Consider the following 24,234-nt stretch of genomic DNA (forward strand, 5'->3'; position numbering starts at 1 on the left):
TTGTCAGGGAGCAATTTGATCTACCACCAGAGGTGAACCTGCTTTGAGCAGAGGCCCTTTCTAGAGTAAATTATTCTGATTCTAAACCCTGTAAGAACATGTCAGTTGCTTCCTTTTAAGTGCTTCTGATCTGCATCTTTCTTTGCCCCAGAATGAGCCTCACAAAGGGGACAGACACAACTGCAGATCCCTATGCAAGAAGCAGGGGTTTCCACTTACCTCTGCAGCAAAGACACAGCAAAATGCACCTCGGTGGTTGGCCCCAAACTCAGAATAAAATAGGCCATGTCCTTGCCTGCCTGGAAGTGTACTGATCCCTTTGCCCATCACTTTCCCTGCCCCTTTTCTTTCTGCTGTCTCCCCTGCACAGTCTCTGCTTCTGACCAGCACCCTTCACCCCATCCTTACAGGGCACATCTTGCTGCTGGGATTCTCCTCTCCCTGAACATAATGCTCAGACAACCCATCTCTTCTTGGCTCCTTCTTGGCATTCTCTCAAGCTGACTCTCAGTATTTACTTTTGGCCACTTGAACAGATCTCTGGACACAGAGAGAGGCTTTTCCTCCCTCTCTAGCTGCAGCCCTACAAGATACAGGTAGCCTGCTCTTCCCAGTGCACTGCAAATGGGTTTTTGCCTTTTAAACATGTCATCTAATTGTCCCCACCAGAAAAAAAAAACTGGACATCTCTATGTGGAGCTGTGAGAAGGACTGGCCAGGCAGTATCTGGCTTCTTGTGCCCTGCTCATGAATAACATCTGCTGGACTGACCACAGCTCAAAAAAATACCAGTATGGGAGACAAACACAGTTATTAAAATGTGCTGGTTTGTTTACAAACTCATCTGCTTTTGCTAGAAAATTGATGGTCCTTTCTTGCACTGCAATCCAGCGTGAGTGGAAGATGAGCTGTTCTCATTTGCAGTGACACTGGGTAGCAAGTTAATACATGAAGAACGTGTAAAAGGAAAACTGAAAGGGAGAATGAAACGTGCAAAGCAACATGCCCAAGGCAGGAGAATAAATCAGAGGGTTGTTTCTGCAAAGCACTGCACCCTGCTCCCCTTTCACATACCTGTGTCTCTGTGACAGTGGCAGTTTTGGGGGCCAGAGGGTTGGTGAGGGTAATGGTATACAAGATAACTCTGGTCTGATTGCCATTTTCTTCCTTCTTCCAGGGATGAAAGATAATATCTGAGAGGACAAAACAATGTTCTGCTCAAGTAACTGGAGAGGGAGCTGAAATCAATTCCCTAGGGAAAGGCATCACCACGTAACTCAACTCGGGACAGGATTTCCTTCCCCTTGGGGAGCTTGGCTGCAGAAGCACTAGAGCTCAACAGAGAATGGGAAAAGGTCTCCTGTACTAAATGTGAACACATTCCCCTCTTTCAAGTGCAGGGAAAGGGGGAGAGGCTGAGGACACACCTCCTTCAGCAGCCCTACAGCTACAGGGAGAGGACTGAAGTGTGCCAAGGAACACCCTTTGCATTGTCAACTGCACAGTCTGTGCCAGCGTCTGGTGTGGACCTATAAGAGCTTTTTTCTCATACTGTTGAGCCTTCAAAACAGGATCAGGCCTTAGCTGATGTTAAAAAATGAAAGACTCTGTTTCTTCCATAAACTTAGATCCAGCTCATAGAAAATAAAACTAGGCAGCCACACCAGGGTGGCTCTACCTGCTGCTTCCCACCAGGACAGACTGCAGCTGTCCCAGAGTATCATTAGGCAAGGTTACACCTCCAAGGTGTGTGCCAAGACACAAGTCTGTGTGTCCCCAGCAGGGACCAGCCCTTCCCAGCAGCAGCTCACCAGAGAACCGGCGCTGTTCCATGAAGTCCCTCTGGAACTGGGAGTCTGTGAAGAGCAGGTCGTAGAGTTTGTCCACGCTGAAGTTGAACACTTCGTTCACGTACTGACGGCCGTTCAGGTCCTCGTAAAAGGCTTGGACTTCCCCTGTGGGAAAACAGGCCCTCAAGCCCCAGCCAGGACCCTCTGTGCCAATCTCAGGAGTACCAGGACCTTAGTTATTTTACTTGGTGAAGAAGGAACCCCAGGGAGATACTTCTAACCCTTTTCCTCCACTGACCCCAAGACAATAGTTGGGAGTGTCATAGATTACTTTAGGGACATCCTTCCAAGTATCTCAACACATTCAGCTTCCAGGATAGGAATTGTTTGCATGTTCTGAACTCTTAAGGCCCAGAAAAGGAATTCAGTATTTGCTGTTCCAGTCCTTCACTGGCAAGGACAGGAGAAGGCTGAAAACATGACATGGGGAAGGGCCCTTCCCTGCGTACCTTCATCATGGGTCTCTGAGGAGTCACTGAGCTCAGTGGGAATGTCTTCGTTGTCATTGAAGTCGAGGGAAGGGGAGTTCACGGGGCCAATGATCTCTATCTTCTCTCCCATGATATTTGCAATGCCAAGGTCTTTTTCCACAGGACTCTCTGCCACTGCCTCCTCCTCTTCTGGTAGCACTCCATCAAACTGCAGCAAGGGGAGAGCATAATGAGGCAAGATCAGCACCTGGAAATTGGGGGATATTTCTTTACCCCTGTGGGCCTAGTCTCATCCCCTTGAATATTTGGCCTTCACATGTCTGGAAATTCAATAATACAGAGAGGAGGAAGATAATCATACGGTGTTTGTAAAACACTTGGGCATATTAGGTCACCTCCTCTCAAAGAACCACATCCAGTTGAAGCCTGGGACATACACAGGCTTTTTGTTTGTTCAGACAAGCACACAAACAATATTGGGTTTGCCCCGAACAAGCACAGTACAACTAGGAAAACCTGAGATTTTATCTAGACAAGTTCTGCTCTGCTCCAATATTGGCAGGGAGGGCACACGCTGTTTCCTAGGGAATAACTGAAGGCAGAGAAGAAATTCTAACCCTCTCATCTCCAGCACTCATTTTTCTTTCCTTGAAAAATATAGACAGGAAAATGTCCTTGCTGCTGAGAGTCCCAGTTTACTGGCTTCTAGGACAAGCACACTTTGCTCACATTTTTCTTGGGCTAATGCCATGCTCACATCTCACTGACTCGAGGACTGTGGTCAGCCCCAGTGGAAGAGAAGCTGCAGGGTAAGGAGGTACCTCCTACACTCCAGGACTACCAGCTGGATCCCAGAGAGAAGGATTCCTGCTCCCACTGCAGCCAAGGGGAACACGTACCGAGGCTGGTGCTTCACTGCTCCCCGTGGATGTCAAGGTGCTGGCAGTGACAGATTTCTTGGGCAGCTGAGGACTAGCTTCTGGCTTGGCCTCCATGCTGCTTTTTGAGGAGCTGTCGTTGACTTCATTCTCTTCCACAGGGATTTCTTCACAGTAGCTGAGACGCCACAGAGAACACAGGTTTTTATATTTACCCCTCTCAGTACAGCTACAACTGGACACACAGAGCAAGTCAGAATCCTTCTGTGAAGTTTCCAGTCTGACTGGATGCAAAAATGGCTCAGTGCTGGGAAGATCAAGCCCAAACCTCTCAAGTGTTTATACACAGACTGACAAACACCAGCACTTTCTGACCATGCACCATGCTGACTGGCCTTGGGACCATGAGGCTTTGTCATTAGAATTACTCATCTAGCTCAGCAAGTAGAGAGGCAGGCATTTCAGTCCCTCCTGATTTCCATGAGGGAATGGTACACTTTCAGCTTTTTAGACATTACTCATTAAAGGACAAACATTCAGCCAGAACCCAGAATCTCTCACCATAGACAAACAGCAGTTTAAGGTATGTAGTGTATCAGGACTCCTTTCTGCCAAGGCCAGATTTCTTCATCACAGGCAGATTTTACTCCTCCTCACTCACCCCATTGTGTTGAAGTCATCATCAGGAGGCACGTAGTCTTCATCATCACTGGTCAGACCCAGCTCGTTCCCATAACACTGGTGGACAAAGTGCCAGAGCTCCTTTGGACAGAGAGGCTGAGGGAGGGAACAGAGAACAGCACACGTTTGCACCTGAGAATACTAAAATAGCATGAGTTTTTGGAAGTACCTTTGTCAGGAGTATTGCATCCCTTGCCCTGAAAGGAGAAGTGAGAGATCCTGACACAGGCCCTGAGGGGAGGAGAAAGCCTTCTGACAGGCTCACCCCTCTTCTGAATGCCAGGGGTGCTGCAGGTGGACTGTGTGTAGCTGGCCCAGCTCTGTGCTGGCTGCAGGTCTGTATCCTCATCTTGTCAGGCCAAGCTGGCTTAGAAATGGTTTCATTAAGCCATAAGATGCTTTTTTGCCAACTAAGCCTTCACCATCAGCCCAGGTTCTGCCCTAAAATCCAACTTTGATATTTTTCCATGCCCACAGTCTCATGTTACTGAAGGCTACCAGGAAGCCAAGGCCAGGATACACCCAGAGCAGCACACAACAGGAGATTTCCTGCTCCTACAGTGCTGTGTGTGTAATAATGTAAGGAGTAAACCTGCATTACCCTCCACATATGTTTTCCCTGCCTCTTCTGCTGTGCCTCCATTTCATGTCTCCTACTATACCAAGCCACAACATCTTTTGAGGCTTTTCCCCCTCCAGGTTTGTTTAAATTAAAGCTGCCTACAGAATTACAGCCAAAGGGAAAACAAGCTAAGCCAGCAACAAATAAAAACATTTTCTGTTGCAGTTTAAAATCTAAGAGAGTTTGTCTCACCAGATACTATTGTGAAAAGCTTGGATACACTTCCAGTTCAACAGAGAAAATGAATTGTCAAGACTGTTCACAAAAGCTCAGCTTTTTGGGGCTGCATGTCAGTTGACCACCACATGAACACGTTCTCTGGTTCCTAAAACATGGGACAAGAGAACTTGTGACTTAAATAAGTGGTACAGGGTTGAAAGGGGATGGATTTTTACCCATGAGGAATTTACAACCAATGACAAAGATTTCTTGGGAATGAGGGAAAACAAATCTAGTGAACTTCTTCAGAGTTGCTGGCTGTAACTTCTTCCCAAAGTTACTGCCTGGGATAAGACAGGACATTTTTAAGCTACTTCCCAAAAGTAGCAATCAAAGACATAGAAAAAAACCTCTAATGAGAAACTTTTAGCCAAAAAATATGTCTAACTCTGTTTCACCATCTTCCCACATGTCTTATCAGGAAAAATGACCTAGATGTTTTCTCCCTCTCTCCTGCCAGACATGGATCCTACACTTGGAAAAAGAGCTCTGGAAGCTTTTCCTGCCTTTATCACTCCACGTCTCAGTTCCCATTTGCTTTGACCTTGAAGCCAAGGGCATGGAATTTGGTTAGGAACTTTAATAGTCTGATCAAATTACAGCATATGGATCAACACAAGCTACCCAGGGCAAAGCAACCCCTTTGCATACGAACACTACCCCGACTTTTAGGACAGGCTATTCTGGGTGCTTGGTTACTTAAAGGAGCCGTCCAGTGTGGTATGAGCTGCAGCCAGAACATCTCAAAATGCTGGCAGCACTGCAAGATCAGTTCATGAGCCTTACTCCTGCACAGTAAGGTCTGAGATCCTCACTGGCCTGTGGAACAGACACAGATCAAACAGAGGACCTCTGTGGTCTCTGGCAGAGACATCCCTGCTTCACTTCACCATCCAGCCCTTGAGCCTTTACCCAACACACCTCACAGCCACCCACCATTGTCCTCCTCAGGTTTTGAGATACCCTCAATACATGCTGTCCTACCAGTGCAGAAGCAGAGGTTACCAAGAGCTTTCCCTGGGGAGCAGCCATTTCTGTTGCATTCAAACCAGTTGCTTCTGGGCTGCTTCACTTGAATTACAGACCTCAAAAACACTCCTTCCTGAGACACTTCCACATCTCAGCAGAGGCCAAGTGGCATCTACTGTGTGTGCCACACATGTCTGTACATAGACAGAATTCAGAGAATCATAGAACTTGTTTTGGTTGGAAAAGACCTTTAAGATGATGATCAAGTCCAACCATTAACCTAATTCCATGTGAAGAGGGAGAATTGCACCTGGAGTTAAGTACCTGCTCTGCCCAAACACCTGCTTACTGTCCCTACATCTCTTTATTCCCACACTCTCTCCCAGGCAGTGTGTTTCTGCAGACATTGCCCACTTTTCACCCTCCCAACCCTGAGGTGCTGGTCTCTGTACCTTATCAAGGAGAGCATTCTGCCAGAGTCTGAACATCATCATGTACGTCCTGTCTCGAGCGCCAAAGGAAGTAAAAAAGTGCTGAATGGGAAGAGATGGAGAGAAAAATCAGTTCAAAAAAGGCCCACAAAAGGGAAGGAGGAGAGACAAGCCTTTTTGGATCACGTTTCAGCTACAGAAAGACCGAGCAAGTCATACAGCACAGCTGCTCGGTTCTTAGGCACAGACTGAAGCTGAGTGCCTCTCACCCAAGGCAGCACAGAAACAGTTCTGCTAGAGATGTGCTACTAGATAACCCAGATCTTCTACCTGGCCCACACCCCACAGAGGAGCTACACGTGTCCCAGACTCAGCCCAAGGTCTCCAGAAGCTCTGCACCCAGCCCTTTTCCCTTCCTCCCAGGTAGCACCAGGAGTCATCTTGGAAAAACCCCACACCACGTGTATTCCCCTGCCCCTCACAGCCATAAGGGGTGGCCCCAGAGGTGGAGACTTCAAGGATGTACCTTTTCAGTGTCAGTGCAAACTTGGATGGCATTAGGAATGAGCCGTGCTGTTTTTTCCTTGGTCATGGAGCAGATATCCTTCAAGCGAACTGTCAGCTGCAGTCAGAGCCATGCAGAAAGGGGGAGGCAGAAAAAGAACACAGGTGACACTGATGAGAAAGACAATGGAAAGAGTGCTTTTCAAGCCACGTCAGCAAATCTGCTGACATGAAACACATGCTCAGTGCAGCAGCCTGACAGCCTCACCAGTGTCTCCCAACGGAAGATGTTGCTGTAGAAGCAGATCCAGTTTTCAGAGAGGTAGAGGCGGCCCTGCAGGAGAATGTCCCTCTGTAGCGCACACGAGTAATCTGTGGGGGGACAGCAGATGATCACTTGCAGGATCACAGAATCACAGAGGGGTGGGGGTTGGAAGGGACCTCTGGAGATCATCTAGTCCAACCCCCCTGCCAGAGCAGGATCCCCTAGAGCAGATCCCACAGGAACACGTCCAGGTTTGCAATCTCTCCAGGGATGGAGACTCCACAGCCTCCCTGGGCAGCCTGTCCCAGGGCTCTGTCACCCTGAGAGTCAAGAAGCACTTTCTTATCTTTAGGTTAAACCTCCTGTGCTCCAGTTTGTGCCCATTGCTCCTTGTTCTGTCACTGGACACCGCTGATTTAGGAGCACCCAAATCAGAAGGCAGGACAGCCGAAGGGTGAGCAGCAGCATCAAAAGAAGCAGCTACTCGACATAGTCCTGCAGAAAGTCGAAGGCAGAGCCAGAAGGAGCTGAGCCACAGCTGCTGCTCTGCCCACCAGGTTATGATTTCTCCCCAGGGCACATCACAGACAATCTCTCTTGCTGACTGATGATCTTGCCTTATTAGCATTCTGTAGCATCCTGTGTATTTCCAGATGTTAATCTGTCTTTTCACTTTCTAGTGCCATTGTTAATTTCTCTTCCACTTCAAGCATCCTAAACAATTTCTATCCCTCTGCTGGGATGTGCATCTTTCAGCAGTATGAGATCAGCAGTTACACAAGAGAGCAGAGCAGATGCAGCACCAGGATGTCACTGAATGGAGATGGAAATGCAATCAAGTGTGAGCAGGGAGCTTCAGGGGTGTTAGAAAAAAGGGAAGCTCAGTGCTATCCACGTTGAGATGTGCAACCCTGACCATACCATAGAATCACAGAAGGGTTTGGGTTGGAAGGGACCTTCAAGACCATCTAGTTCCAACCCCCTGCATGGGTAGGGATACCTCCCACCAGCCCAGGTTGCTCAGAGCCCCACCCAACCTGCCCTTCAACACTGCCAGGGATGGGGCAGCCACAGCTTCCCTGGGCAACCTGGGCCAGGGTCTCACCACCCTCACAGCCCAGAATTCCCTCCTCATGTCTCACCTGAATTTCCCCTCTTCCAGTTTTAATCCCTTCCCCCTTGTCCTCTCACTACAAGTCCTTGTAAAAAGTCTCTCCCCAGCTTTTCACCAACAAGGAAAGAGCTCAAACAGCAGTGCACTGGGAGGTCTGGGTAGCACTGGGGAGGAAAACATGTTCCTGACATCATGAGGGAACGGAGCCAGAGATGATACAAACCAGCGCTGCTTTCCCCACAATTATGGAAACCATTAGAAATGGTGAGGAGGTTTCTGTCTGTGCACATGACACACACAAAGGGCTTGTTCCTTGGTGGCAATCTCTTCAAAGAAGGAAGAGCTGCATGCACAGGTGCTGGATTTCCTCCCCAAGCCACGGGCCAGCACAGGAGGGCACAGCACCAAGGGGCTGAACTTACCTACGATGAGACGCTCCGTGTCCGGCAGCTGTTTGAAGAGTTTCCTGAAATCCTCGTTCCGTTGTTTGTACGTTGGACTCAACACCTGCAGAGAAGAGAGTGTCTGTTCAAGAGAGGGGCAGGCATGAGGGCAGAGAAATGGAGTGGGGAAAGGGGAACACCTTGGCAAGGAGAAGGGGGATCAGATGCTCTTACAAAGCGTGAAGCTGGGAGCTCCCATCACAGCAGACACACAGAGGGGAGGATTTGGGATTTAGTGCATTAAGTGAGAAGAAGAGGAGAACTTGACTTGGAAGAGCAAGTACAGAGTAGGACTGTAACCATATCTGCTAGGTACCAAAATGGAATTGCAAGAAGCTGGGGCTACAAGACTAATCTTGTTTCCTGCAATCCCAGACTGCACATGGGATGCCACGTGCTCTGTCTTCAATGTGTCAATCAGCTGCTGATTGCCCAGCTGCCCCAGGAGCAGCCCAGCAACCCCAGAAAACGGGCTTAGTACAGCTGCAGCCCTGCCAGAGGAACCTCAACCATCTCTGTCACCAAAAGCTCAGGAATCATGCAGCCATCCCCCTTCCTATCCCCACCAAGGGCTCCACCTGGCAGTCAGTGAACACACACCTACCCATGGGTAGAGTGAGAACACTTTGGTGGGGCTCAGAAGAGGCTCTTGCAGTGACTCAGATGTGTTCTGCACTCACTCTGCAGACACTTCCTCCTCGTGGAAGGCCTCCGAGAAAACCCTGCTGTTGGCTGAAGGGAAACCAGGTGCTGTTTTTTCTCTAGTGTTTACCAAACTATAGCATAATGCTGTCCATGTTGGACCACCTACACACCATCCCCACGCTGACACCTGCTCACAACAGCCAGAACATCTTTTGAAGGCAGAGAGGACCAAAATAGAGGCAGCTGAAAATTCAGGAAGCCCTGTATCTGTCATCTAATCCAACATGTTCCTTCTCCAACAAATGTAGGAAAGGTGAAGCAACCTGAGGCACCACTTCTTCCCTCCCTATCTCCATTTCCTCTTCTCCTATCTCTACCAGCTCTCCCAAAGCAGAAAGGTGGGCACACCCCAGAGCCTCCCAGCAAGGGCCCTAAAAATCCAAGTGATTACAGAATGTAGCTTCTGTATGAGAAGTGGTGGTGCTGGGGTTGCAGGGGTGGGAGGAATAGGAACATTATTTAGCACTAACCTTACAAAATTGTCAAATGCTATGAAATCAAAGAAGGAAACAGACACCACCACCTCCCAAAAAAGCATTTCCTCTTCCTCACACCATTTCAAGGAACTAGAAACACCATTTTTTAGCATCAACTCAGCATTTCCGATATTTTTTCCAGTCCAGGGGCCCAAAGGAAAGTATCTTACTTTTGAATAAAATCTGCTAACCAACAGATGGCAGAAATATGAATTTCACTTACCTATTGTCTAGCCTGAACATCTAGAAAAGATCTTGGCCAGAGATGGGCTGCAGCAAGAGCCCAAGGCCAGGATTTGCTGAAACTAGGAGACAGGATGGGAAAGCAGGAGGGGAAGAGAGATTATAATCAGCTCTGAGCTTTGGGTTCAATGCACCACAGCCACCCAGCCCAGCAGGACAGTTTCCAGATAGAGGAGTGATTCCCCTCCCCTCCCTAAGGGGTGTTCTGACCTGTCTAAAACCTGTGCCACAGCAGACACTTCTGCTCAGCACCAGAATTTCTGTTACCGTGACAAACAGTTCAGTTTAGAGACACTCACAGCTGGAATTTCATCTGATCCACGGCTGACATTTTCTTGGGATAAGTCAACAAGCCCCTCCAGGTCCCACAGCAGACGTGGCAGTTCTTGATCCAGCACAAGATCCCAGAGAGCCCCACACTCCAGCAAGGAATCCATAGCGTTCCCTCAGCACTTGCACAGCTCCCTGTGTTCTCAGTCAAACTCTGCTTTTCCTGTTCCTGCTGTCACTGCTTCTTGTTTAGATTCAAAGTCAAAAGAGATACAGCAGCTTGGCAGGAGTTTACGTGCCTTCCCCTACTCCCTGCTCACATTCAGGTCGTCTGCCCTAGCAGCCTCTGCAGATCTGAACGAGGATTTGCCCTCCAGAGGACTCTGCAAAAGTGGCTCATTAGGGGAAGTGCTGGCGGGCAACCTTTGTGCTCCTCTGCTCCCTCTCCCCAGGCTCTTGCTGTGGGCACCCCTAAAGCAGCTCTGCAGAAGTGCTGACAGGCTGGGCAGCCCCAGGCAGGTCACTGCAAAGCAGCTGCAGCCCCTGACTGAGCCCCAGTGCCCAGCACTGCCAGAGCTGCCACTGGAACAGCTCCCACCACCAGGACCCCAGCACTCCAGCTGTCAGTCACAGATCTAGCCACAGTTTCCAGCACTGAACGGGACAGTAAACAGCTCAGAGACTTCAGCTGTTGGGTTTTTTTTCCCCCTTTGAAACCAGAAAAGCAGTGATTCTTACTCCTTAGATGCCTGCTTCGGGTTCTCCTCTCCAGTCCCCCTCTGCAGGCAGCTTCAGTCTTTGTTAACCTTTCTCATGGAAGGAGAAGTCACCAAAATGACTTGCACATGCCTCAAGTCCCTGTAGCTGGAGGATCCTGGAGGCCAATGCCCTGCAGTAACCCAGCCCTGCCTCCCAGCAGATGTTTCCTGTAATGGAAAGTTGCTGGACAGGGTGTACTGGGGGAGGCGTGAAGAGAGACCAGTCCAAAGAGCAGAGGGAAGAGGTATCAGCCATGGGAGACCCATACCTTTGGAAATCTTAAGGGCTCTGCTACTGCTGTGTCTATCTCTGAGACCCCCCCCAAAACACAGGTCTTTCTAGGTTTTAGTCAGGTAACTTGGGAAGTGAAAGGCCAGGGCTTCCTCCAGGCTGCAGCAAAGGAACTTCCTGCAGGTCCCAGGAAGATTCCTTGGAGCACTTCAACTCCCTGTATCCCCTGTCCTTAGTCCCCAGCTGGTCCATCTCTCTGCTCAAGTGTAAAGATGCACAGATAAACAGCCACACCACAACCCCAGTGCTGCTCAGCCACGATCTGGAGCCTGTGGAAGCACATATACTGAAGTTAAATAAAATCCTCGTTCTTCCTAAAACAAAACCAAAACCAACCAACCAACACCTAAAAGCCACCAACCAAACCTGTGCAAAGGCTTGTTCCATTGCAGGGCCAGTGGCTGCAGTTTGCTCACTGACAGGAACAACTGGCAAGCTCAGATGCACCACAAAAGCACTGCTGGTGCTAGACAGCACACAGCTCTCCCACCAGCCTAGAAGGCACCAGCACATCCATTTGCCACCCCAAGATGAGGGGACAAGAGGCAAAATTCCTGCAGTCTGGGAAGGACAAAGAATGAGGATTACAGTGTGTGAGGTACCTCACTGCTTTACTGAATGGCCCTTTTTGCTGGAAACTCCTTATGGGATGATTTCCAAACCAAACCCCAGCAGGATGCTTCTGTCACACGCCCACCTGCCTCCCTCTACAGAGATGAATGGCAGAAGGGATGGGAATTGCTAACCTGGAGGTGGAGACAGCAAATATTAACCCTTCTGCAAACAGAGAGAGACAGGACAGGCTGTCACTGCAAAGGGTGGAGAGAAGAGGCTGAGTGGGGCAATGGGGAGAGAAGGGGGACTCCCCAGGGTTGGATCTCCCTGTTAATGCACAATCAAATCCTCTGACAGGAAGTTTAAAGCAATTACATTGCTGGGATGGGATTGGGACAGGGAAGTACAGATAGCACAGGGCACAGAAACAGGTGAGGAGGAGAGATGACAATGGCAAGAGGCAGAGAGAAAAGGGGGAAGGAAAAGTGTATCCAATCCAATTCTCTGGAGAGAATTGCCTACGAAAAATACCTGCATGACATTTCTCCAGAAATAGTTAGAGAAAACGGTTACTGGAACTTAAAAGGTGATTGTGCTGATTTACACAGAAAAAGGCTGTTCAGCACCTTTGCTAACTCCTCATCAGGCCTGGATTTTTGCAATAAACTCTGGCTGAATCAGCCCCAGGCTGCCACCCATTGGAAAACCATTTCTGATGCTTTCCCTAAAATGATGCATACTTTCTAGTCTTCACAGGGCACATTTTACTCCTTCCAACAACCAAGTCTCCCCCTCCACTCTGCTATCTACGAGGTCTCCAAGAGGATACTGCAAGAAAAAAAGACAGCACACTGAGACCAGCAGAAGCTGATTTCAGAGTGTTCAGTCTGTGAACGTTTGACATTGCTCTGAAAAAGCTCCAATTGCTGCTCAAAGGTCTCCACAAAGGCCATTTGCACCATCACAAGATTCTCAGTCCTGGATTTGCAGCCACCTCCTCCCTCCTTGTGCACAGGCTCTTGCTGACCTCAAGACACAAAACCTGAGAGCTCCTCCGTGCTCAGAATTGGGGCCCTTCAAAAGCCCAGAGGGAAGGAGAAGAACACAGGAGACAGCTTTTACTCATGGCAGCAAAGTACCTCTAGTTTGTCTTTCATTTTAATGATGTCTGCAGGGCAACAAATTCCTTCTACCAACTTGTGGGGGTCCTGCCACCCCCAGAGCCAGTGCCAGCTCCCTGTCATCAGGGAAGTGAAACAGGTCCCACCTCTGTAAGCACATCAGGTCTGCAGAGTAAGTTGTGTGTCTGTTTCAGTAAAGAAAATTAAGGAGAAAGTCTGGGGTTTAGGTCTATGCTTAAAAAAAATATATATATAAATATATGTTTTAAAACAATAAATCCATTAACAATAACTCAACATGCAGACACCCAAGTCCAAAGCAGACACACGTAAAACTGCCTCCTCCTCCTGATGGCTACACAACAGCTGCCCACAAGTTTCATTTCATAGCAACAATTCTTCCAAACTTCTCCACGTCTGCAGCTCCTCACTAAAAGCATGAGAAACAGCCCAGGGAGTTTTTCTTTCTGCTGCTAGTGAACTCAGCCAGCCCAGTCATGGTCTGCTCTTCCACCATGGGGACATGAGCACAAAGCAAACCCTGCAAGGTTGAAGGTATTTGTTCTCAAATGGGTGTTCTTTTTGAAATCTCATGGTGCCTCAGGACCAGTTTGCATTTGTCCTCTGGAAAGCAAAGCAGAGAAAGCACACCAGGACCCAGAAAGGGCAAGTCTCCTGCCAAATCAATCCACAGCCTTGGGTCACCTCTTTTCTCCCACTTCTCAATCTGGTAGGGATGTCAATCCCAAAAAAGCACTGGTAGGATCACAAGGAGAACCCACAAGGTGAGAGAAGTTGGTAGCACCTTAAGGAAAAAAGTAGTGAAAAAGGAATCCAGGAGTGGGAAAAGGAGGGGTTCCAACTGGCCAAGATACAGTGCTAGAAGGACAAAAAGACCAGTTAAAAGCAGCAAAAATTGAAGTAATCTTAGAAAAGTGGCACTCTGACCAGTGATGTTCTGGGGATCTCTGAGGTCTGTGTGCTGTTTGAAGCAAGGACTGTATTTTTGGTTTGTGTCTGTGCAGTGCCTGGCACCCGAGGCTGCTGAACTGACACAAAGAACAATGTGGAGGGTGTTTGCTCTGAGCACAGGAAAATGGAAACGAGGGAAGTGAGTGAAGGAAATTGTAAGGCTTCATGAAGGGGCAGCCTCCACAGATGAATTTCTACAGCTGCTCTCAGTGGGGAAAGGAAGAGAAGAATCAGAATGGTCCAAATGCCAGAAAAATCCTGCCTGGAGGGAGTTGGCAAAGAAGGGAAATGATATCAAGGAGACACATTAGCAAATTTTTAATGCTAGTAATAGTGCCAAGGAGAATTGACTGCTTTCCTGCAGTTTGTGGCCAATCTGTATTTCCACATTGCTGCTTTTATCTGGCCAGAATGTCTCTACTAACTAGAACATGGTTTTGTTTTGCTTTCTAAAGGAAAATAATTGGGGGGGGGAAACCACAAAAAATGCAGCCAGTGCTTACTCTCCGGATGTACTGTCTCTCATGCTGAAAATATATGGAGGAAAAACAAGAGAACAGAAAGATAAGATAGAGAGGACATGAAAACACAAGAGACCCACAAGAGCAGACCACAGCAAAGCACCATGCAGCAGGGGATGGACCTCAGCAGCTACAGTCAAAAGCAGCTCTTGAGTAATAGCAAAAGTCACCTTCAGCCATGGGCACAGATCCCAGCAGCCTGGTTGGGCCTGTGCACCTGCCCAAACTGCCTCACTCCTTGTTTCTCCACCTGCCACGACCCCACCAGGATGGGCTGCCATGGTTTATCCTTCAGTCTCAATGCCATTGCCTCTGTGCTTCTCTCTGCTTCTGAGATGATCTCTTTCCCTGTCCTTACTACTCTCCTAGTGCTGATAATACTCAGCAAGCCAAGAAATCTGCCTCTCATGCCTCTGGCCACCCAGCCACCCTGGGTCACTGGTTCTAGTGTCTCAGGCTGCAGGAAAGTAGGACCTGTTGCTGACCATGGAATGGCTGCTGCCTCTGCCTACAAAATCAAGGTGCTGCTGGTATCTCCTCTAGAGTGCTCCAGGGGTGGGGATTCAACTGTGCAAAGGTGACACCAGTTGTGGAAATGTGGACACCACTGGCTTTGTACCAAAACCACTGCCACTCGTGCTTGCAAAACAGAAGCAAGATCAAGGCAGAAGCAAAAGATGGTTGGTGAGGACAACAGAAAATCTCTCCCCACTGCACCCTGAGATGCAAAGGGTTTGCACGGTGGCAGCTCTGTTGGTGACCACATTGAGACCAACCCTGCTGGGACACAGGATGTGGAGCTCAGCAGAAGAGCAACTGAAAAGACACAGCCCTTTGCTCTCTGTCTGTGACATCCTCATGCCACGTCCTCAGGATGTCAGTCCTCCTTTGCCAGTCCTGAGCCATTTCCATCTCCTCTCTTTAGAAATGGTCAGTATGTCCCAATGCCACTGCCAAGCCCCTTTGCACCTTCCCCCCACCCAGGTCCCAGCCCATATTCACCCAGGGACAAGAGAAACTGGAGTACTTACATTATACCAACTCTGGCTTTTCTGTAAGGACAAAATAAAAGAGAAGCATTAGTCAGCACAGAGATCTTAGGATCAAAAAGAAAAATGGACAAACTAGGTCCAATCTGGTTTGTATCATTAGCAAAGTGAAAGTGGGATTAAACAGAAGATTTTGAAGGTTTTCACAGTATGGACTAACAGAGTTATTTCCAGATCCAGGAACAAAGAACAAATCCAGAAGCAATAGGAACAACAGGGAACGATTCAGGCTGAGGTGTGCATGTCCCCATGCACACCCCCCCCATGCTGCAACCCTGCAGCTCAGCAGCACCCACCAGCCAGGGGAGCTCAGCACACACTGCCAGCCCCTGCTGCCAGAGGCTTCTCAGCCTCCCAGGTCTGCTGGCTGGGTTGCAAAAATCACATTGTGTTCAACGAACCCTCAGGAACCACCGGGAGGAAGGGACACAATTTTACTCACAAGCCATCAGGCTAAACTTTCAGTAGGGTTTTGAGTTTTCAAAGGGAGACAAGTCTAGAGCCAGGAAAACTGCTGAAGAAAATCACTAGAAAACCTAAGAAAAAAAATGAAAAGCTGGGTCGTTGGGGTGTGCTTTTTTTTCAGAATTTCAGTCCACAGTGTTTTTACATCATCTGCACATGTGATTTTTTTGTCCTTATCATGGCATTTCAGATGGTTTGAGAGGACAGGCCACATGTCACACTGAAGCATATGGAAAAGCTAGCTCAGCTTGCAAAGTCACACTTGGCAATTTTCAGCTGGAGGTGAGAATTACCTGCACAGGGAGAGGAAGAACTAAGCTTCACACTCCCACTCCAGCCAGGCTGCCTTTCCAATGTCAGAACACTGAGCAGAACTGGAAGTAGAGGCATTTCCCCATTGTAGGGTGGGGGTTTACCTGGGGGCAATGAAGCTTGGGGCACTGCAGCCTTGCACCCCTGGCAGTGCCTGTTGCTGGACACGTGTGGCAGCCACACAGCTGTGCCCGTTCCCCCCAGCACTGGCACCTGGGGGAGCTGTGTCTAGTTGTGACAAGGACAGAAGCAATACTGCACTGCCTTTCTTTTCTTTGAGGTCATCTTGCTTCTGACCTTGCACTGGGAATGTTCTTCATAGCTTTATACTCAGCCTGGAATACGAAGGAAAACTGAGTGTTCTCCAATGTGAACCAGAAGCTGGAGAAGTTCCACTCAGCCAGTTAAGTTCATACTCACAGAAGCACAAACACTACCTGCACAGGGGCAGCCCACAACAGGACCAGTGTACAGGATGTTTAGCAGAGGAAAGTAAGTGCAAAGTATCCATGAGATCAGGTTGGACGTGGGTTTTCTAAGAAGACACGGGGTTACTTCCAGTGTCCTTCCCTAGAGCTCCCTGCTCTCCATTCCCTGTGCTCCTTAAATGCCACCACTCCAGTCAACAGCCCTCCTGGCACCTGGATCTCCTTCACAGAGCCAACATTTCTGAAGGATCCCTTGCAATCTTGGGCATTTCTGCCAGTTTCTCTGCATTGGTCTCTAACAAAAAACCCCAATAACAGCATATGCCACAGGCCAAAATACAAACTTTTCACATTAAAAGGAAAAACACCACAAAGGCCCTTCCCCAAATCCTGGGGAAAGGATGTGAACTGAATACACAGCTCATCAACTCACCAGAGGAATCTCCTCTTACTTCCTACACTTTTCCACACCTGGCCATACCCCCCATTCATAAAGGGTCTGGTTGAAGTCATCCTTCTCTGTAAGTAGGACATGGAAAAGGCCTTATGCAATTCAGCCTATACTAAAAAAAAATCAGGGGAATTAATCTTAATCCTTGTACACACCACCTTGTGCTCAGGAGCACAGAGTTAAAGATGAAGTGATTTTCCTGCAGATTTGTTTTGCCATCTGTCTGCCTTAATGAGCAAAAGGCATAACTCAAATTCCTGGGGAAAAAAAAAAATAAATCATAATCAACCTATAATTGGCACAGACCAAACAGAAGCACTGCTGTCACTGTGCCTGCTAAATCAGGGTGCACATGGTGTGATGTCAGCACACTGTGCTGGGATTTCATTCCCCTCTGCTGCATTCATGGCACTTAACTCTTTTTTTTCCTCCCCTTACATTTGAATTTCCTCAGACCACAGCTCCTCTGCAGCAGAGCTCTGCAGCTCCTCCTTCCTTAGGCTCCTCCACACAACTCTGCTGACACCTACACCTCATCTTTTGCCTCCACCAAGTATTCTAAGCATGAGGAGATTGCTTGTCCCTGTCCCCTCTTTTGCAGGGACAACAGGCTACAGGAAGTCCACAAAGAAGGGGGACTGAGTCCTTAAGCCTATCTTCAATTTTATTGACCCTTTATTTTTTTAACTCACTAAGAATCAGAAAACAGGGGGATGCAAACAGTGAAAATGAAGAGATAATTTAATGGAGGGAGGAAAGAAAGAAAAAGGAAAAACATATTCTTACTTTGAGCAGGTTAAGTCTGTCATACTGGAAAAAGAAACCATAAGCATTAGAACTGAAAAGAGAAAATAAACAAGTAACAGAGGAAGGAATGGAGCAGCACACAGAAGTGGAAAAGAGGTAACTGGTTTGCAGAGAAAATACTACAGGAGCAGATACCAGAGCTCACAATGACATGGTGGCTGAAAGCAGGAAGAACTTAGGAGAACCTGAGGAAGGTGAAAAATGTTTGTTTTCTCAGAGCCTTTAATTAATAATGGTGTTGCCTCTAAATCTGCATGGGCTAATGATCTCATGTCTGCACACCCTGCTATGGAAGGCTGCAGCTCTACAGTGCAGGTGGGAAGCAGTGGGTCCCTGCTGACTTGATGGGCCACAGAATTTTCCACCTTTCAGCATTCCTGGGAGCAGGATCACAACTCACTCCTACACATTACTGCTTCCAGGGGAGTGGAAACCTTTTGCCAAGTGAAGGACATGCCACAGAGCTCTAGAAGTACCCCTAGGTCTATTTTACAACTGGGGAAATAGAGGCACAGAACCAAGGTGAGGGCAGAGCTCAGAAGGGATGCCAGAGCCCCTTCTCCTGACCTGTGTACTTCCAAACCCCATGCTGTTCACCTGGCTTCTGGATGCTCGTGGCCAAATAACTGATGAAATTTCTTCCCAGACCCCTCACCCCAGTATGAAACAACCAGACTTTCATGACCTACTGCCTAGAGGGGGACTATGCCATCCCATGGGACAGGTAAATGAGAAGACACAGCCAAGCCCTTCTCCCAGTAGCACACTGGAGGCACAAGGTGCAACAGTCAGGAGCTGCAGTAAGGGAAATTGTCTTAGGTTAGAAGAAAAAAGCCTGTTCACAGCAAGAGTGGTTAAGCACTGGAGCAGGGATTCAACAAGGCTGTGAGATCCCCATTCCTGGAAGTTTGCAAAATGTGGCTGGTGAAGACTTCAGAGCAACCTGATCAAACCACACCAGCCCTGCTTTGAGCAGGGGCTTGGACTAAAGACCTTCTGAGATCCCTTCTGCCCTCAACTGTTCTACAGCCTCCAGGGTCTACCTCGCAATTCACATTTTCCCTAACCTGAATTTATCCTCAGAGTTGATTATCAGTTAAAGACAGTGGGAAGGGTTTGCAACAGAGAGGAAATAACTTCTATCCTTGGGCAAGAGCAAAAGAGTTAAAAGTACATATTTCATGGTTGGCTGCCAGCAAAAAGGGTGGGTTTTGGTGGGGTTTTTTTCTGAGATCAGAAAGCTGTTCCAGAAGCAGCAGTGTTTTCCAGTAAAAGCTCAAGGCTGACACAGGTCCATAGGTGGTTCAGCCCATGCCACATTGGTGCACAGCATGAGAAAGCAAGCTCCAAAAAAGATTTCTTCCAGGTGTAACCCAGTGCTTAAAAACTCCTGGTGAAGCGCTCCCTCTGATGGCAACACTGCAGCACGACAATGAACACAGCAGACAAAAGAGGGCAAAGGGACTTCAAGCAGATCTGTCAGCAATTGTATAAACACAGCATCAAACTCATGGGCTCAAGCTGCTCCATTTCATTACTGAGACAGGTTGGAAAATGAGACCATTTTTCTTGCAGAAGACAGGTGGGGAGAGAAGAGGCTGAGAAAGGAGATTTTTAAATCTTTGTGCTTAAGTTCTTTGTTCCTAACCTCTCCCTGTCTTGAGCAGACACCATCACCATCTGTCCGGGGAGAATTGGGGCTGATTATGCCTGAGATACCTCACGTGTACCAGAGAAAGTCACCTGTGGAGCAAGGAAAGTAAGTGGAACCTTCACAGTGCTTTAGGCTCCCCCGTGCACAGACCGTGGGGTAGCAGGGCTGGTGGAGGTCACAGCCAGGATCCCCTCCCCCTGCATCACCTTCCTCACACTGGAACCCATCTGAGCTCCACTACCCTCTTACTGCTCCAGTTTTCTTAGAGTTGATGGCTTTTTTTCTCTCAGAAAAGCAAGGGGCTGGCTGCAAGGACACTGAGAACCGCTGCACATACATTCTACACACATCGCTGTCTACCAAAGTTCTTCCCACCAGTTCCTCTCCTCAGGAACCTCTCCACAGCTTAGGCCAAGCCCTTCCAAGCCCAGCTGTCACCTGTCCTGACCCACACACCTCCACTCACCAGTAACCCTTTCAGGACTCTCTGCTACTCCAGACCTGCATTTTCCATAGGACTCACCTTTCTCACCTCACCTGGGACATCAGTCCAACAGACCTTCTCTGTAGTTACTCAAGCTACAGTTACCAAGCAAAAGACAACCTGTCTAAACAAAGACATAAATAAGCTTGCAGCAGACAGCAGCAATCGTGGAAGGTCAGGCTGGTTACAAGAGTCATTATGACCAAGGAAAAAAGCCAACACTGCATATTTCACTACTCCCTGAGAACTTGTCTAGAACTAAATCTAAAGCATCACCTGGGGAAAGGCCAAGGCATTGATGTCATGGATTATGAAGCCACCCAAGCCATTCTGGTGTTAACCTTATGTGTACACATGTGGAAATGCCAGCAGCCTGGCACTCTGTCCAAAAAAAGCATCCCATCTGCATTTCTGAGGTGTCCACTCTTCTGAAGGTAGCAGAGAGACCTGAGATCAAACCTCAGAGGAGCTTATCTCCAATCCAAGCACCCACAGAGGGATCTTCTTCAAACTTTCAAAGCGAGCCCATGAATTCTCACAATTCATGTAGGACAGGTCTGTTCTAACAGGTTTAAGCTGGGTTCATTTGAAATCACTGATCTTTAATATTTACATCACACAGGGCAGCGTGCAGGGTAGGAAGCTGAGATCACTGGCCACCAGACTACTATTCATCATAAAAAGCAGGCAAGAAGTTATGATGACCAACTCTTGTTGCTGAAAGGCATAAAGAAGAGAGGGAAGAGAAGGGATTCTGGTACTGATCAGCCTACCAAAGCCAGCAGATTTATCCCTGCAAAGACAGCAGCTCACATCAAGGGGGAGGGAAAGCAAACCTTAAAACAAAGATTAAAATTAGATGGAAGTAATTGAAGGAGTGTGATGAACAGGCCAGTTCTCACACCATGTGAGCAAATATTAATAAGATGCCAGTGATATAAGTGAAGCCAGCTTCTCAGCTACAGGCATGGGGCTGGGCTCTTGCTGACATTCTCAGAGCTGCACCAGGAGAATGCCTTACTGGGATCACCATGGGGAGGGTTTCTGAGTGATGGGACAATTCTACAGTGGGGGACAGGAGAGAAAAAAGAAGGCTTACTTTGGAGAGGCGCTTGTGTGACTTAATCGGAGAGAGAGCATGCAGGAATGAAGAGAGAGAAATTAAGGAAAGAAGAAAAATTACCTGGCAGGTCAAGAGAAGGAAAACCCCCAAACCCAACAGAAAGCATTATATTCTCCCCCATTCCTCATGAAAAGCACCAGGAATTAAAGTCAAGCTTCAGCAGTCACTATGTTGGTAAAGATCATGTTTCCATAGCCTTAAGTCACAGCACTCTGTGGGGCCAGGGCAATGCAACCCCTCTCTGTAATTCCCCCTGTCCAAGGACACCATTTCCCTGGCAGAGGGTCCCCAGCATGGCTACAAACACAGGGTGCCCTGAATCCTGCCTGCCTCCACTGCATGGCTTTCTTTTGGGGACAGACTGCTGGCACCATCATCCCTGAGGGTGTCACCCAGCTCAGCTGCCCTGGGGCAGTGTTTGTAGGTTACTGTGTGAACAGGAAGAACATCTGACCTCAATGGCAACCTCAGAACTGACAGGCCTCAAATGATTCATCTCAAAAAACCCTTCAGCCTCCTCGTTTGAACTCACACGCTCCCCCCTTAGTGGTGAGGGATCTGTTCAGGCCAGTGAACAAGGGCCAGTGAATCCTGCTTCCTATGCTGACAGAGGCCACAAAGGGGAGTGGATGAAGAATTCTGTCAGCAATAAATCAGGCCAAGATCTAACAACTCATTTCACACAAGCCATCAGAATTATGCCTGTGGCACTTCACTTCAAAATACTTTGCTTCACTTCAACATACTTCACTTCAAAAATCTGAAGCACCACAAGTAGCTCCTGACAGCTTCTACTACACCACTGACAGCAGGGTTATGTTCAAAGGTCATGTTTGGCTCTCAAGGCCCTCACGTCTGTCTCACCAGGTCCCACTGCTCACAGAGAAACAAGAGTTCCCAAACCTGAAACCCTCTTCCTCAGAACAGCAAAGACAAGGCTCTTTCTAATGTGGTCAAAAGACAAAATACCTTTCTAGGGAAAAATATCATCTACCTTGGCCAAGGTGGTCACAATATTGCACCGACTGGAGGCAACGTGCAGAGGACTGGAAAACTCATTCTGTGCATCTTGAACCTCATCTCAACACAGGGCTTAGACAGGACTGGAGAAATGCATGGGTCCTTCACAGACTGTCTGCAGAGAGGAACCTTCATTTGCTCCATAACCCTCATGATCCAGATGCTAAAAATCAACTGCCGCAGCTGATTTTCAAGGTGTTTCTCAAAACCACAGAACCTCCCAAGGCAACAGGGCCTTGCCGGCCAAAAGCTGAGCCCTCGTGGAGCTGCAGGACCAGCCCTCGTGGAGCTGCAGGACCAGCCCTCGGGGAGCTGCAGGACCAGCCCTCGGGGAGCTGCAGGACCAGCCCTCGGGGAGCTGCAGGACCAGCCCTCGGGGAGCTGCAGGACCAACCATCAGCAGCTCATGGCCTCAGGCTGCTGGAAGGAGCCAAAGAACAGCCTATGACCTGGCTCCAGTGAGAAGAATTTTCAGCAGTATGACTGGGGAGGAAGAAGGAGATAGCCAGAGGAACAAAAAAAAAAAAGGCAGAGGACAAAGGCAGAGTCACAATTAGGGAGTTCAGAGCTGGGGACATGTGCATGTCTTGCCCAAAGCCATTTGCTGGCTCCTCACCTTGGAGTTCTTGGCTCCGCTGCGGCCCGACTGGGAGGAACAGCTGCGCTGCACCCCCTGCTCCGGCGTGGAGGGGGATTTGTCTGAGGAGTGGTCGGAGCCTTTCTCCACCATCGTGTCTCCCTGGGAGTCCTGCGGGGTCGGGGAGCGGGAGCGCTTGCGCAGGATGGGGGAGCAGGCAGGCGTGCTGCGGTTGGAGTTACTGGCAGTGCTGCAGGGAGAGAGAGAGCAGGTTAGTGGGCAGCTCCAGCTGACACTGCCTGGAGGGGCAGCATCACTCCTGGGTTTCTCCACTAGCACAGCAGGCACGTCTGGCTTCCTGAAGCAAAGCACCCAGCGCCACGCTTCTGTTGCCAGTAAAATTAGACAGTTCTCCTGTAGCAGTGGCAGAGGGAATGACAACGGTCTGCCAGTGTCTTTCTCCACCCACCCTTCAATTCATCTCTCCACAGATAAATGCCTACGAGAATGAACTCCTTCTCTCCTGGCAGCTCTGAGAGATTAAAATGACAACCTGAGCTTAGAGAACCTAAACTTGAGCTCAAGAATGAGGAAGAAGTCAAGAGTGTTCTCCACACAGTTCCACTCTGTCCCTCCTTTGTTTTATTTCACCAAGTGTGACTCTTCTCAACAGGAAGCACAAAAATGGAATAATATTTTTTAGGAAGTACTTCATTAAAGATCATCAGAAAAGCTGGGGCACTGGGAGGGGAGTCATGGTGACAGACAATGCAGTCATGATTTCCTGTATCAAATCATCCTTTCCCACACCAGTTGGAGTCGGGCATAAAAATGTTTTGAAATAGCATAAATGCTTTCATGAGATTAAAAAAAAAAAAATTTCCCTTTCAGAATGGAGAAAACCAAGACCTTAAAGAGTTTTATGGAAACTATGAAACACCTGGGGGAATGGAACCTCTCAGCCCATATTTTCAGCAAATGGCCTAACACCTAAATCAGAAAGCCAGTTACATACATATTTATACAGCACAGGAAAACCCAGATTTCCTCACTGTTCCTTCTCTTTTGATGCCTCTTCTTCCTGCCAGACTCTTCAGAATCCCACAAGCTACATCCATTTTCCCCCACGTAACTCATTTCCTTCAGCACTCAAATTTATTTCTGACCAGCCCAAACATCTCCAAGGCTTGTCCAGCTGGTACTGTTCAACTCTGCAACCTGCAGGTTACACTGGGACCTGGACTGAGGAAGGATCAGCTTGGCCATGCTGAGTTATACCCTGTTCTGGGCATGAGACAGGTCCTGTTTGAGCAACAGAAGAGCAGGCAACAGAAGAAGGATGAGGGAATGACAACTGAAAGGTATTGAATCAAAGAAGCCAGTGCAGTCAAACTCTTAAGAGATGTAATTATATATAGCCAACTGAAGTTTGCTTCTTAAAATTGGATGTACAGTGAGGTACTTAAAATGGATCATTTCATTTCTGGAAAGCTGAACACGTGTCTGAGCTTCATTAATTCTCAAATAAAAATCACATGCACCTC

General features: G+C 48.3%; 1 protein-coding gene across 8 annotated transcripts in view; it reads right to left on the reverse strand.

Annotated features, from left to right (window-relative positions):
• GRAMD1B (GRAM domain containing 1B) overlaps positions 1–24,234 on the reverse strand; it is a 60,391-nt gene that overhangs the window by 10,495 nt on the left and 25,662 nt on the right. For 4 of the 8 annotated variants that reach the window (XM_051638645.1, XM_051638649.1, XM_051638647.1 and 1 more), the window contains exons 2-13: positions 22,730–22,940; positions 15,352–15,372; positions 14,303–14,326; positions 8,387–8,471; positions 6,854–6,957; positions 6,608–6,703; positions 6,103–6,183; positions 3,821–3,936; positions 3,181–3,337; positions 2,300–2,489; positions 1,812–1,955; positions 1,075–1,193 (exon numbers count right to left, since the gene is read on the reverse strand). In XM_051638645.1, the coding sequence (XP_051494605.1) occupies positions 1,075–1,193; positions 1,812–1,955; positions 2,300–2,489; positions 3,181–3,337; positions 3,821–3,936; positions 6,103–6,183; positions 6,608–6,703; positions 6,854–6,957; positions 8,387–8,471; positions 14,303–14,326; positions 15,352–15,372; positions 22,730–22,940 (1,348 nt within the window). Of the gene's footprint in view, positions 1–1,074; positions 1,194–1,811; positions 1,956–2,299; positions 2,490–3,180; positions 3,338–3,820; positions 3,937–6,102; positions 6,184–6,607; positions 6,704–6,853; positions 6,958–8,386; positions 8,472–10,130; positions 10,806–14,302; positions 14,327–15,351; positions 15,373–21,069; positions 21,091–22,729; positions 22,941–24,234 lie in introns of those variants that run through there. The other 4 variants (XM_051638646.1, XM_051638650.1, XM_051638651.1 and 1 more) reach the window with 4 other exon arrangements.

The sequence above is a fragment of the Apus apus genome, chromosome 22 (genome assembly GCF_020740795.1).
Source record: "Apus apus isolate bApuApu2 chromosome 22, bApuApu2.pri.cur, whole genome shotgun sequence".
In the NCBI taxonomy this organism is placed as follows: Eukaryota; Metazoa; Chordata; class Aves; order Apodiformes; family Apodidae; genus Apus; species Apus apus.